This window comes from Eptesicus fuscus, chromosome 6 (genome assembly GCF_027574615.1).
Source record: "Eptesicus fuscus isolate TK198812 chromosome 6, DD_ASM_mEF_20220401, whole genome shotgun sequence".
Classification (NCBI taxonomy): Eukaryota; Metazoa; Chordata; class Mammalia; order Chiroptera; family Vespertilionidae; genus Eptesicus; species Eptesicus fuscus.
Window position 1 is genome coordinate 17,178,050 of NC_072478.1, and position 14,835 is coordinate 17,192,884.

The window sequence follows — 14,835 nt, forward strand, 5'->3', positions numbered from 1 at the left end:
GAGGGGTGGCATGAATGAAGGTGCAGCCCTGAGTTGGGGCACATTGAGGAGCGTGGCTAGGGGCAGTGGTGGCATCAAGGGTCTGGAGGTCGGAGAGAGCAGAGGCTTGGGGTTCCCACTGGCCACTCTCCTGAGGCAAACTCAGGCTCAATGGTAGATGAGTCTCACGTGCTCCTGGGATTCTCACGTGGGATAGAGCACCACCTTGGCTCTATCACTTCTCTGTGCCTTCGTTCCTTCATTTGTAAAATGGAAATGATTGTACATGCCCGGAGAGATGGCACACAAAGTGTACGTAGCAAGATCTCACTAACTGAGAGGGAGGCCTTGCTTTTTTGTTTTTTTAAAACTATCATTTTAGGAGATTTGGGAGAATGAGAACCAGTAGAATGTAGGGGTTAAGGGGCCCAGCTGGGCTGCTTGGGTTTGAATCTCAGCTCTGACATTGGCCTACTGTGTGTCCTAGGGTGCCTGACTTAATGTTTTTATTCTCAATTTCCCTATCTATAGGGTGGGTGCAAAAGTAGATTTATAGCTGTATCCACTTTTGAATACAACAGTTAATAAATAAAAATACAAGAATAATCCCACCCAACGTAAAATTGATTATGGGGATTAAACAAGTGAATATTTGTAGAGTTCTGCCCAGGGTCTGGCACATGACAGACATTTTTAAAATGTGTTAATTTGCTTCCAGAGGATCCCTGCCTCCAGGCCATCCCCAGCCACTGGCCCAGTGCTGTCCCTGCTGGTCACTCTGGGGACTTTGGGCTGAGACTACACCTTCGAGCCTGGAGCTCCTATCCCAATCATTCTGGACCTATCCCATCTCTCCCCTGTCTGCCCTCGCCCCATCTCATCCTCCTGGCCAATCCAATTGCTCTCTTTGATTATCAGCCCTCCCCAGACCAATCCAATTACTTTACTTTCTACAGCCTTGCAGGTCAGGCCCCAAAATTTGCAAGGGGTCAGCACTGCCCTCATACCATTAGTTCTCCAGGAAACAATTCTTTTTTTTGGTATCCCCATTTTATAGGTGACAAACCAAGGTGGTCTTCATTGATTTCTCTTTGTCACTATGGGTCTGAGGGCAACAACTAGGTTGATCAGGACGTCCAGCATGGCATTTTCCCTTGCCATGCCTTCTGCCAGGAATGCCCTTCCTCCAAGCCCCGCCATGCTTACCAAACCTCCTCACTCTCCAGCTTCCTTCCTCCTGGAATCCTTTCCCAACATCCCAATCAGAGCCTCCTCCACCACCTCCCAGTCCCTCTCCTTTTCTTTGTCCCAGCCCTGACCTTAGAGATTGAGTTTCAAGGAGATAGCATATGTCAGTCACTCCACACATTGCCAAGCACACAGTAGGCCTATCCCAATCCCCTCTCCAGTCAAGAGATCCTCATGTCCTAGTTCCTCTCAGTACTCCCCCACCCCCACCCCACCCAGCAGCCAGGGCAAGGCCATTGACAATAGAACTTCCAGAAGAAGAGAAGAGCATACGGCACTCCCAAGGGCTCTGAATTCTATGTTCCCTGTACTCACCATCACTTGCTGCTGGATAACAGCAACTAGAGTAGGGGGGTGAACAAACATGTGGAGGGTGGACCCCTGGGTTTGATGTCTTAGTTTGGGCCCTGGAAGCCAGGTGGCCCTTTACCCTCTGTCTACACTCTGATCCCAACCAACGTTTGCTGAACAAATTGATTGACATCTGATTTGTATCTGTCCCTTCTGTGGAGCCTTGCACAGTGCCAGAAACATCAAACACACCCAGGAAAGATTAGGAACTTGTTTGAAGACCAAGGAGGATTGCCCTGGGTTGAGGCTTCTAGAATAAGCGCTGCTCATTCTCCATTACAAAGCTGAGCTCAGCAGATGCTGGGGAAAGGAACCTTCTTGTCTGAAGCCCAGATGTCTCCATAGCTGCTCTCAGACAAGGGATGGGCAAATTTTGATAAGAGTGCGGTCCCTGGGGATGGCCAGGAGCTCAGACATCCGGGAGGAGAGTTTGTGCATCTGATGGTGGGGGCTGGGGGTGGCATTTCTATCTCTCTGCATGTGTGTTGTACTTTGCGTCAGCTGTGCACCATTTCCCATCACTTATCTTCCAATGATGTTTTCTCTGTGGATTTTATAAGATGGTGGCGAGAGAGCAAGACATCAGAAGCCAAGAGAGAAAAGGGATGGAAAGTCAGAGAATCTGAGAGAGTTTGCTAAAGATGTGAATGTAGATGCATAGTGAGGAGAGCAAGGGAAAGAGAGATCCACAGAGAAGAGACTGGAAGGGAACGATCGAGACAGCATGGCATAATCAAGTGGAGAGATGAGATAGCTCAAATAAATAGTTTTGAAATAAGGTGAGCTGTTGATGGGAGTAAAATGGGGCACTGGCACTTTAAAATTAATTGGATCCGAGTGATCAATTTATCAAGGGCTTTGGCAGGAGGGAGATGAGGTGTGGATAAGAGAGACAGAGAATAACAGAGACCAATGTGTATTAAGCATAGTGAGAGATGTAATTCACCTTAACAGATTAAAGATGAAATGTTATCGAGGTGTCCCAATGATGCAGAAAATGCATTTGCTAAAATTCACCACTTATGTTTGATAAAAAGGGGAAAAAAATCTTAGCAAACTGGAAATGGAAGTGGACCTCCTTAACTTGATTTTCTATTAAAACCTACATCAGATATCATATGTAATGGTGAATATTGAAATGTTCTTTTTAAGATGGGGAACAAAGCAAGGATGCCTGTTGTCATGGTGTCTGAGATTGTATTGATGGCCCTGGCTGGTGCAAGAAGACAAGAAAAAAACAATGCGTGGTTCAAAAACTGGGGAGAGAAAAAAAAAAAAAAAGAAAGTGTTTTTATTTACAGATGCTATTACTGGATACAATGCAAACCTCAAAGGATCTGCAAATATAAATATGTACTAGATTTACAAAAATTGAGAAAGCTTCTTAGATGCTGAAGCCAATTGCATTCTATGCTCCTGCAATTTACCGATTAAAAAATGCAATCTTGCCCTAGCTGGTTTGGCTCAGTGGATAGAGTATTGGCCCGTGGACTTAACAGTTGGTCTGTTCATTACTAGGTATGCATGTACGAAAACTTGCTTTGTGACAGTTCCCTTTAAAGGTATTGGGATGATGGGTTGTCCACGTGGAAAAAATATGCAATTTGACTTTATCACACTTCACACTCCTCAATCAGTCCCCAAAGAGGCCAAGATTTGACTGTAAATAACAAAACTCTAAAAATGCTATGAGAATATCTTTATGAAATTGGGGCAAACAAGAATTCCTTAAATAAGACACAGTGTGAGTACTGCAAAGGAAAAGATTTATCATAAATCCAGAGATAGAAAGCAGAGTAGCAGTGTCCAGGGACTAGGGGAGAAGGGATGGGGAGTGGCTATTCATGGGGACAGGTTTTCCTTCTGGGTGATGGAAATGTTTTAGTACTACATACAAGTGGTGGTTGCACAATATTGTAAATGAACAAAATGCCACTGAACTGTATACTTTAAAATGGTTAAAATGGCCCTGGTCAGTGTGGCTCAGTGGTCGAGCATTGGCCTGAGCGCTGAAAGGACGCGGGTTCTATTCCCAGACATGTACGTGGGTTGCAAGTTCATTCCCAGGCCCAGCTGGGGCAAGTGTGATATACAACGATGTTTCTCTCTCTCTCTCTCACCTCCTCTCTCCCTTCTGCTCTCTCTAAAAATCAATGGAAAAAATGTCCTCAGAGGTGAGGATTTAAAAAGTAATAAAATCGTTAAAATGGTCAATTTTGTTATGTGCATTTTACAGCAATAAAAAATTAAATTAAGAGCTTTGTAGAAACTCCCACTCTAGGAGGTGGAGTATAATTCCTTCTCCTTGAGTTTAGCAATTTGCTAACAAGGAACAGGGTAAGGCAAGGGAAAAAATAGTAACTTACATTAGATAAACCTGACAGACAGCACTTTACCCAGGTGATCAAAAAATTTTTTTAAATATATTTTATTGATTTTTTACAGAGAGGAAGAGAGAGGGATAGAGAGTTAGAAACATCGATGAGAGAGAAACATCGATCAGCTGCCTCTTGAACACCCCCTACTGGGGATGTGCCCACAACCAAGGTACATGCCCTTGACCGGAATCGAACCTGGGACCCTTGAGTCTGCAGGCCGAAGCTCTATCCACTGAGCCAAACCGGTTTCGGCCAGGTGATCAAAATTAACATCACCTGTGGGCATCAGGGACCTCTGGTTTGATGTGACAAGGAGGGACCCCCATCCCTGTGATCTTTCCCTCAAACCTCATAACCTCAGTCTAATAATGAAAAGATAACAGATAAACCCAAATTAAGGAACTTCTCACAAAATACCTGACCAGTACTCTTCAAAGTGTCAAGGGGATGAAAAAGAAGGAAACACAGAAAATCACACAAGGTGGGGACAAGGAGATAAAATGATTAAATGCAATGAAGGATCTGGACTGGATCCTGGACTAGAGAGATGAAACACTGGTGAGATGTAAAAGCTGCTATTTAGTTAATAACAAGTGCCTATGCTAATGTTTTCATTTTTACATGGATACATATAACCCCTGTGTAAGATGTTGACATTAGGGGAAGCTGGTGACAGGTTTTAGGAGTGTTCTATCCCTTTACAGTTCTGCAGCTCTGTACTTTCCCTGTGTATCTAAAATTTTCCCACAACAAAAAAGTCATTTTAAAAATTAAGAGCTTCTGCCCAGCTGGTGTGGCACAGTGGTTGAGCTTCACCCCAGGAACCAAGAGATCACTGGTTTGATTCCAGTCAGGGCACATACCTGGATTGCGGGCTCGATTCCTAGTGGCGAATGTGCAGGAGGTAGCCAATGATGTTTCTCTGTCATTGATGTTCCTATCTCTCTATCCCACTCCCTCCTCTCTCTCTAAAAATGAATAAAAACATTTTAAAATATGTTTTTATTGATTTCAGAGAGGAAGGGAGAGGGAAGAGAGAGGTAGAACCATCAATGATGAGAGAGTATCATTGATAAGCTGCCTCCGGCATGTCCCACACTGAGGATCGAGTCTGCAACCCGGGCACGTGCCCTGACCGGGAATCGAACCTGGTTCATAGGTCAACCCTTAACCACTGAGCCACACCAGCTGGGCAATAAAATCACTTTTAAAAAAATGAAGAGCTTCTGCCCTGGCCAGGTGGCTCAGTTGGTTGGAGCATTGTCCCACACACCAAAAAAATTGCAGGTTCAACTCCTGGTCAGGGCACATACCTAGGTTGGAGGTATGATCCCCTGGTGGGAACACCAATGGGAGGCAACCAATCAATGTTTCTCTTTCACATAGATGTTTCTCTCTCTCTCCCTTCCTCTCTCTCTAAAAACAAAAAGAAAACATATCCTTGGGTGAGGATTTTAAAAAAATTAAGAGCTTCTGTTCAGAAAATGACACCATTAATAGAATGAAAAAAAAAAGCCCCAAAGTTGAAGTTTTTTACAACACATGAAACCAACAAAGGATTTGTATCTAATATGTATAAAGAATTACCAAAAAAAAAAAAAAATAGAAAAGGGGTCAAAATTTAAAAATGGATAAAATACTTGAACAGACATTTCACCCTAAGAAGAAACCAATAATCCTATATAATAAAAGGCTAATATGCAAATCAACAGAACAGCCGGTCGCTATGATGTGCACTGACCACCAGGGGGCAGACGCTCAATGCAGGAGCTGCCCCCTGGTGGTCAGTGCACTCCCACAGGGGGAGCGCCACTCAGCCAGAAGCCAGGCTCACGTGCAGCGGCAGTGGCGGGACCCTCTCCCACTTCCGCGGCAGCTCTAGGATGTCCAACTGCCAGCTTAGGTCTGCTCCCCGCTGGCAGAAGGACATCCCCCGAGAGCTCCCAGACTGTGAGAGGGCTGAGGGACACCACCCCCAAGTGCATGAATTTCATGCACCGGGCCTCTAGTTACGTATAAAGTTCCACTTCATGAACAATCAAAGAGCAAATCAAAACCAGAAAGAAGTACCACTTCACCCCCCTCCACTTTGACACAATTAAAAAACCTGGACAATTCAAAGTGTTAGCAAGAATGTGTAGCAACTGAATGCTTACATGGTGGTGGTTCAATGTAAACTGCTGGAGCAACATGGAAAAGCAATTTGATGTTACCTTGTGAAGCTGAGCATGTGGGTGTTCTATGATCAGCCAGCCTTACCCATGTTTACCAGCCTATATTTCTGAGAATGGTCCTAAAATCTTTGGTTGTAATAAACCCAAAGTGAAATTTTAATGTCCACCAACTGAAGAATAGGTGAGTAATCAATGGTGTACTTATTCGAATGAGTACTATGTGGCAGTGAAAAATGCATGTTACACCCACGACCTGTGGCACTGTTCTAGGCACTGGAAATACACAGTAAACAGGTTTTCAGGGACACTGACCAACATGGAACTGCCCAGCTAGATGTGTAGGGAGGGGTGCTGATCAGAGCTGTGCCAGGGACAGGGCCCAACCAGAAGAAACTGGGGGCTGGGGTCATCCCACAAGTAAAGGCTCCGTTTGGGCGAATCAGGGAAGGCTTCCTGGTGGAGGGTGTGTTCGAACTCACCACTGATGGATGAATAGGAGCTTTCCAGTTATACAAGGGAGTGAAGATGGGATCCAGTCCGAGCGTATGCGCGATCCACGGGGTGAGTGGCTTCAAGAGAGTGAAACAGACGCACAGAGAGAGACTTAGGCCATGGCAGAGACATAGAGACTGGACAGAAAGAGGCTCAGAGGGAGACACACGATGGAGAAAGACATGGAGACAAAGATTCAGAGGAACAGAGAGACCCAGAGAGACCAAGAAATAGAAAAACAGAGGCAGAGACAGAGACGTAGACGGAGGAATAGAGATTCTCAGGGAGAATAGAGACAGCAAACCCACAGAACGACTCGGGGAGACACGAGAACCAGAAGGGAACCCGCGTGGAGGCGGCTGCCCTCAATCACTCTGTTTGGGGAGCCCCTGCCCGGCTCCGGCCCTTTAAAGCCCCCCTCCCGCCTCCTCCCACCCCCGCCGCGGTGATCAGGCGTCCCCGGCCCCGCCCACCGCCTCGCGTCAGCGGCACGTCAGGCGCTGTCCGCGCCCCCGGTGCTGAAGCAAGATGGCCGGCGGCGGAGGCCGGGCCCCGGCGTGAGCCGAGCGCGGGCGGCAGCCCCGCCATGCACCAGCCCAGCGGCTGCTGAGCCCGACCTGACGGAGCCGGTCCGCCGGCGACCCCGCAGACATGTCGCTACTTTGCGTCGGAGGTAGGAGGCCAGGCTGCGGGGCGGTGGCCAGTGGGGACCCCATTGGCTTCGGGGTCCGTGTGGATGCGGCTGGACGCCGGCGGGGAGGGGCGCAGAACGGGATGCACGCGGCTGGGCTTCTGCAGAGGTAGCCCCCGTAGGCGCGTCGGGGCGCCTGATCCGTGCAGACCCAGCTGCTGGGGGTCGTGGGGTCGCGGCTGCACGCGGAGGCCGGTGTGCACGCCAGCAGGGATGTGGGGCTCTATCTGGAACAGTCTAGACCGGGGCACCTGTGCAGAACGGGTTACTAGGGGGCCCTGTGGAAGGGGCTGACCTGGGTAGTTGGAATGAACCCTGCGGGGTACGAGGAAGGAGTCCTATGCTGTGGGCGGCAGGTCCAGACCCACGCGGACTGAGTTCCGAACTGGAAGAGGAGTGCAGGAGGAGGGTCTCCAACCCCTGGGCATGTAAGATTTGGGTAAGAGGGTTCAGTCCTTAGGACAACCGCGAGCTCTAGTAATCCCCCAGCTCTGGCCGCGGAGAGGACTGGGAAGGGGTTGGGGAGACCCCTCCCCACGCCCTGAGAGGTCTGTGATTGGGATCTTGGGGCGCTTTTTCAGTTAACTCTGGCTTCCCGAACTGGGGGCTGGGGGAAGTGGCTGAGGGCCTCCCGGTTCCCCGACCCCTCTAGCACTTCAAAACGCGTGTAGGGCCTTCTCTGCAGGGAGCTGATCTCTTGGAGGTACAGTGCCCCCCTGAACCCCTCCCGGCCCATCCTCACCTCATCCATTTTGTGCATAAGGGAGGGAAAGAGAGGTGGGGTGAAGCTATTTTGGGGCCAGAACGCCATCTGTATACCAAGGCCCACGCCCAGGCTATGCTCTGCATTGGGTTGGAGGAGGGAGAGAGACGCGGGAGGGGCCAGGCGGTCCCCACCTCAGAAGGCTGGGGTGGGGGAGAAGCCAGCCCTCCAGGACCCAGGCGTCCTGGGCACTCCTGCTGAGAACTCGGGCTTTGGGAGGCCTTGGGCGGCAGGGTGGTGGCGAAAGGGGCACCAGGCTTCTAGAGGTCTCAACCTGGGGTATTGGGGTCGAGGGTCCTCCTCCCCAACCCCTACTCCCTTCAAGAAGGCTGGGGTGGGGGAAGAGGTGTGTCAGCCAAGTCTGAGATGCCAGGCTTCCGGAGACCTTAGGCAGCGGGGAGTGTGTGTGTGTGTGTGTGTGTGTGTGTGTGTGTGTGTGTCGCGGCCTCAGCCTAGATCCCGGTGGGCAGGCCCGGGAGCCCGGAATGGTCCCCGCCGCCCCTCCCCCTCCTACACCTCCCCCTCGGCCTTTCCATTCACAAACCCAGCCCCGCCCTCCTGCTCCCCGCCGCGGTGCTTTCCGTGTGCAGATCGCGCGGGGCTGGGCTGGCGTGGACGCTGGTGTTCTTAAAGAGACACGGGCCTCCTTTCCCTGAGCTCGTTCCCGAAGGCGGGGCTGGTGGCAGAAGGGCCCACAAGATCAAAAGTCTACTCATCCAGCTCTTGGCTTATGGAGTTAGGGGCGTGGAGAGGTGGAGGGGACCCCCACCCCTCCTCCAGGCAACTTCCACAGACGAGGCCTAAGAGGCCCCTACTGGCCGCTCCCTCTTCTAAGTTGCCTTGCACTTAGGGGAGGTGGAGTGGGGAGAGGCGGTTGGGTGGGTTGGCACTGGAGGAGGGAGCCTATGTGTTTGTTCCTGGCTGACTTTCTGCTCTTCCCACCTCTGCCTCACATCCTCCGAGTTGGGTTCTTCTGGAAGGTTTGCCTAGTTAGGGAGGGGGAGAATCTCATCCTTAACTCTGACGCAAACAGGAGGCTGGGATGCGGGGATGGTGTGAAGGGGGGCAGTAAGCAGTAAGAAGGGCGAGGCTCCCTGAAATGGATGTCTGGGGGAAGAATTGTGTTGGAGGATACTGTGGAACTTACTGGGAGGGAGTCACTAGCAGAGTGGAGGGGGGTCGCTGGGAGGGGCAAGGCTGGGTACAATCCTGAGGTGTAAGGGGAGCAGTATGGTGCTGGGAGGAGCTGAGGGAGAAACTGAGAGAAGTGGGAAGTGACGGACATGCTAGGAGCACTGGGGGTGACCTGGAGACAGTGGAAGGGGAGAATGGGAGGAGAGAGGACACAGTACAGCAGGGGGGGGGGGCTAGGCTGGGAGGGCTTTCCATGGGTCTGAGCTCATCCTTGGAGCTGAGGATATACCTGACTACCCACCCAGGGGCACACCCACATGCACCCATACCTGTACACACATGAGCTGGCACCCTCATACCCAGACTTGCCCTGTGTGGACAGAAAGGCTCAGGATCCAGCAAAGCTCTATGAAAACCATGTGCCTGTGACTGCACACATATACAGATGTGCACATTCACATGCCCATGTTAACATGCCCATAGGTATGTATACAGGACACAGTCTGACTTCACAGACATGGTCCCTGCAATATGAGTGTGTGTCTGTGTATGTACACACACATATCCACATGTGTTTAATGTGTGTTCACAGTATCCCTGTTTCATAAAAATCTGCTATGCCCTGAAATACAGGTATGTACTCATACATACATGCTAGGATCCCAAATCTCTAAGAAACACATATGTACACACATAAGCACATGCCAAGTTATATGTGTATAAACATGACAGCACTTGCCTGGACACTCAAAGCAGCCCCTTTGAACAGGTGAATGATGATGCATACAGAAACATGCTTATGTATATAGCTTCACAGGAGTGTGTACATGCATGCAAGTAAACAAATACACATGCCACAAAACTGCATCACACAACCTGTAATACTGCCAACAATCAATTTAAAAGTAATAATTTAAAAACCCAGACTTCTCATCATACTAAAATGCTTCTATGTGTTAACATTTGGACCCAGAAATTGAAACAGATTTTCTCCCTTTTTATTTTTATTGAACTTATTGGGGTGACATTGGTTCACAAAAACATACAGGTTTCAAGTATACGACTCAATAAAACATCATCTGCCCATTGAAAAAAACTGCATCACACATACACACCAACGTGTGTTTCTACTTGACACCTCACCTACAAGCCCACACGTACCCAAGCTCACACATATTAGCATGTTCCACATGCAGTCACATCTTACTCTCCAGCACATACATGCAGACCCTCACCTGCATTCAGATACTGCACATGAGCACATGTCCCTTCATGCATGCATACACCCTTGCCTTCCCTGGTAACACAAGCAAATATACATGCAAGCTTATGTAACTGCAAGCTTACCTCGCACCAATGCATGGGAGACCACCCTGTATAAGCCTTGCCTCTGCCTCCTCTCATTTCTTTCTTTATGTGGAGTCCCATTGTTCCCACCACCACCAATTCACTTGCTAGGTCTTAGCAGAGTCCCGAGGCTGCAAATCCCAAGGACCACCTGGTTCCTTCATGCAGTCATTCATATATTTACTCAGGAAGCATTCATTGAGCACCTACTATGTGACATACACTGTTCCTGGCTCCAAAGATCCAGCCCTACTTCTGGCCTCATATTGGTGGGGGCAGAGTGGGGAGGCATGGAAGGGCTGAGGGAGTCTGGGAGGGGCCATCCAGTGTTCCTTTCCTCTGGAAAGCTTGCCCTGATATCCCCACCACCAATTGTTTGGTCTCAAGATGAGGGGAAGCTAAGAAGAAGGAAGGTGTTGCTCTATGTGGAGGGAACAACACATGGAAAAGCATGGTAGTGTAGATTCAGTTCTAGATTTTCCTGTGTGCCTCATGGCGTTTTGCCAGGCCACTCAATGTTTTAAATGCGCTATAAATATTTGATGAATGAATTTTGTGTACAAATTAGCAAACTCATGTAAGGATGAATTTGCCACACAACTAATAATATTAACAAGAAGCACCATTTATCCAGCGTTCTACAAGCAATGTTGAGGACTTTTATGCTCATTGGCCTCTTTAATCCTCATAGCAAGTCGTTTTACAGATGGGGAAAACTGAGGCTCATCCAACTTGCCTCATACCACAACTTGCCTCGTCAGAGGTATAGCTGCCTGACTCCACAGCCTACTGGAAGAGGGAGGAGGTTAAAAGATCAGCCTTCTCTCAGCCTCCAGGACCTGGAGACACCCAAGTTCTTTCCATGGGGTGAGAATCTGTGCTGGGATTGCCTTCCTTCATTCACTCAGTAAACAGAGATGTCATGATCTCCTCATTCATCATGGCTGTTCCCCTGCCCCTCTCCAAAGAAGCATTCCCAAATCCCTCTGCTCCTGGCTGCCCTATTTCTGATACCACCCACCCAGGAGGTGTGTGCATCTGGGTCTTTGCTGTCACCATTCTCAAAGGATGCCCTTCAAGGTTGGCTCTGATTCATCTTCAGGGCTTCAGTCTTAGCTGCTTCCATACCTGGACCTCACTCTCCACCCACACAGAATGGGCTTGCTCTGTAAGGTGCCAACCAGGACATCCTGAGTCCAGCAGGTCTGGGTTTGAATCCCTAGCAAGTCCCATACCCTCTTCATTCCTCAATGTGCCCATGTGTAGAATAGGCACACTAATAGTGCCCACTGCCTAGGTTTGCTGGAACTCTCCAATGAGATGAGGCACACAGAGCCACTGACACAATGCTTACCCTGTGGAAAGTTTTAATAAGTGTGAGCCAAAGACAGAAAAAAAAATCAATGATGGTGTTTTTATTAATGGGGCTTAAAATCTTTCTTGAAGGGGATCCATAGGTGTAGGACATTTCCTGAGCGCTCACTGCGTTCTCAGGCCTGAAGAGGGCTCAGGAGTACACAGGTGGCAAAAGAGGTGCCGAGTTCTTTGAAAGGACACGGGCCTGGACTGTGAGTTCAGCACCATGGACAGTGCGTGGCGGGCAAGTTCTACGCAGTGAACAGCGGGGGTTGGGGGTGGGGAGGGAGGGCGCGGGGGTTGAGGGCCAGCGGAGAGACGGAGGGTTCAGCACCTTGGACAGCATAGGGCTTAGCTGGCCTCTCGAGTTTAGAGTTTCAAACCTGCGCAGGACAGCACCTGGGCTAAGCTGGGCCAGGTCTGGCAGCAGAGCTAGGGGAAGAGGAAATGAGTTATTTATTCATTTAATGATCACCTGCTATATGCCAGGCCTCGTTCTGAGTGGTAGTTGGTAAACAAAAAAGTAAGAAATCCCTGTCAAGGTTCTTGGTGTGTTTTCTACACCAGAGGCTCTGGCTTATTTCTGTCTTCGGTAAGTGAGGTGTCCTCTCTCCCAGGTGCAAAGCCATCAGGGCCAGCATCTTTATCACAGACGCATGCCCACCATCAATATCACATGTGAAACCACCGAACATTCCAAAATATCTTTCTGAATTCTCTAGGCTTCACCCCCACCTTGTAGTATCTTCTGACACCTGGTAAGCATGTCCCATGGAGGCGAGGGTGGCATTCATACATTTCTCTTGAGGGCAGGAATCCTCTACTCCCCACCCACACCCCCAGGCCCAGCATAGACCGGAGTCCACCTCAATTAGAATCCAGGTCTGCCCAGGCCAGGGGCACATAAAAAACCCAACCCAATAACAATAGTAATGATACTATTACCAATAATAGTAGCCCTGGCCTGTGTGGCTCTTGGTTGGAGCATCGTCCTGTCCACCAAAAGGTGGCAGGTTCGATTCCAGATCCCCAGTGCGGGAAGCAAACAAGTGACGTTTCTCTCTCACATCGATGTTTCCCTCTTTCTTTCTTGGAAATAAATAAATAAATAAATAAATAAATAAAATTTTAAATGTTATTTTAAAGAGGAAGGGAGAGGGAGAGGGAGATAACAGCATCAATGATGAGAGAAAATCATTGATCAGCTGCCTCCTGCACACCCCACACTGGGGATGGAGCCCACAACCCGGGCGTGTGCCCTGACCCGAATCGAACCATGACCTCCTGGTTCATAGCTCGACACTCAACCACTGAGTCACACGTGCCGGGCTCCCTCTCCCTTTAAAAAAATCAGTTTAAAAAAATAACAGTAGTAATGGTAGTATAATAATGCTGATTCTATTAGTGATGAAGAAGAAAGGGAAGAGGGAGGAAGGGGAGGGAAGAGGAGAGGAGGAAGAAGGGAGACCAGCTAGCTCTCCCTCGCCCGGCAGCGCCTATGGGAGTCCCGAGCTCCTGCTCCCGATTCCACCGATTCTGCCCCAGCCACTGTCCTCCTGTGCACCCACATTCATCAGTCAGCGCGGATGGGGTCCCCAGGGGCCGCGGAGGCCGCGGGGCAGGCGGTGGCCGGGCCTGATGAGGTGTCCGGCGGTGTCTCCGGCTGGCGGGCCAGAGGGGCCAGCAGTGGGCACCGCCCCCACCCGCCATTCCCAGCAGTCGCGACGCCCACGCCCTCTGCGCCCAGGTTATAAATAGCCTCTTGCGTGTGACCAGGAGCTTGCGGGGGAGGGGTGGCGCTTCCGCCCCAGTGACCCCAACGCCCGGCGAGGGCGGGGAAGGGGCGGGCACAGCTGTGATGATGACGGTGGTGAATGCTGGCGGTGAAAGCGACGGCGACTTGGGAGCGTTTACCGATGAGAAGGCGGCGGCGATGGGTTGGGGAGGGAGGAATAGAAAGAGACTTGGTTCTTTCTCCTTCCTCCAAGCCCTCTTCCCCCCCCAGCTGCTTTCCAGATACTACCCACTCGTCCGTGCCCCTCCCACCTCTGGAGTCCCCTCCCCCGACAGAGCCTCCTCCCCTCCTATCTCTATCCCACACCTTGCCATGAGGTCCCTACCCTATGAGTCCCCCCCCCCCCCGCACTCTAAGCCCTCTCCCTTGACCCTCCATTCCTTTCTGAGCCCCCTCCTCCACCCTGAGCCCCCCTCCTTCTGCTGAGTCCCCATGAGGAACATATATAGAGATCTTTATCCTAGACTCCCTGGGGACCTGAACCTGGCCTCTGCCCTCAGAGCCGGACCCCCCCCCCCCCAGCAGTCTCCCACTGCTGGTGGACCCCAACTGAGCCCATGGCCTTCTCTGCCCTCAGAGGCTCAGGCAGTAGGAAAGTGGGTAGAGGAAAGGAGGGGGGACAAGAGAGACAGAGACAGAGGGAGAAGGGGAGGAGACAGAAAGGCAATGACAGGGATGGAGAGAAACAGATGGGGGGAGGGAGGCAGGGAGAGAAACCGCAACCCCCCAACTCCCCACCAGGACAGGATGGAAGGCAGTCTTTGGGCCATTGGCCTCTCTGAGCCCTGTCCCAGATCTGTAAAAGGGGGTACAGTGGGAGCTGCGGGGTGGAGCCCAGGCCAGGTCAGACTAGACCCCAGTCAGCCCCTGGATCTTCCCAGGGCCTGGCACCTACCCCCCTCAGCTTCCTCTGTCCAACTCTTCTTTCCAGACTTTGCCAGTTCTCTCCCCTGCCTGCCCTTCCTTGTGGAAATCTTCGCGTCTCTCTTTCTGTCTCTTTGTGTCTGACTTTCATGACTTGTTATCTCCACTCCCTTCTCCATCCTTTTCCTTTCTCTCCCCGTGTTGGTCTCTCCGTGTGTGCGTTTTTCTCAGCCCCTCCCTGTCTGTGTCTCTTCCACCCTTCT

At 50.4% G+C, this 14,835-nt stretch overlaps 1 protein-coding gene across 4 annotated transcripts in view; it reads left to right on the plus strand.

The window, feature by feature from the left end:
* The first annotated feature begins 9,779 nt into the window (after window positions 1–9,779).
* UNC13A (unc-13 homolog A) overlaps window positions 9,780–14,835 on the plus strand; it is a 59,684-nt gene continuing 54,628 nt past the window's right edge. For all 4 annotated transcript variants that reach the window (XM_054716820.1, XM_054716818.1, XM_054716821.1 and 1 more), the window contains exon 1: window positions 9,780–9,801. In XM_054716820.1, the coding sequence (XP_054572795.1) occupies window positions 9,780–9,801 (22 nt within the window). The remainder of the gene's footprint in view (window positions 9,802–14,835) is intronic.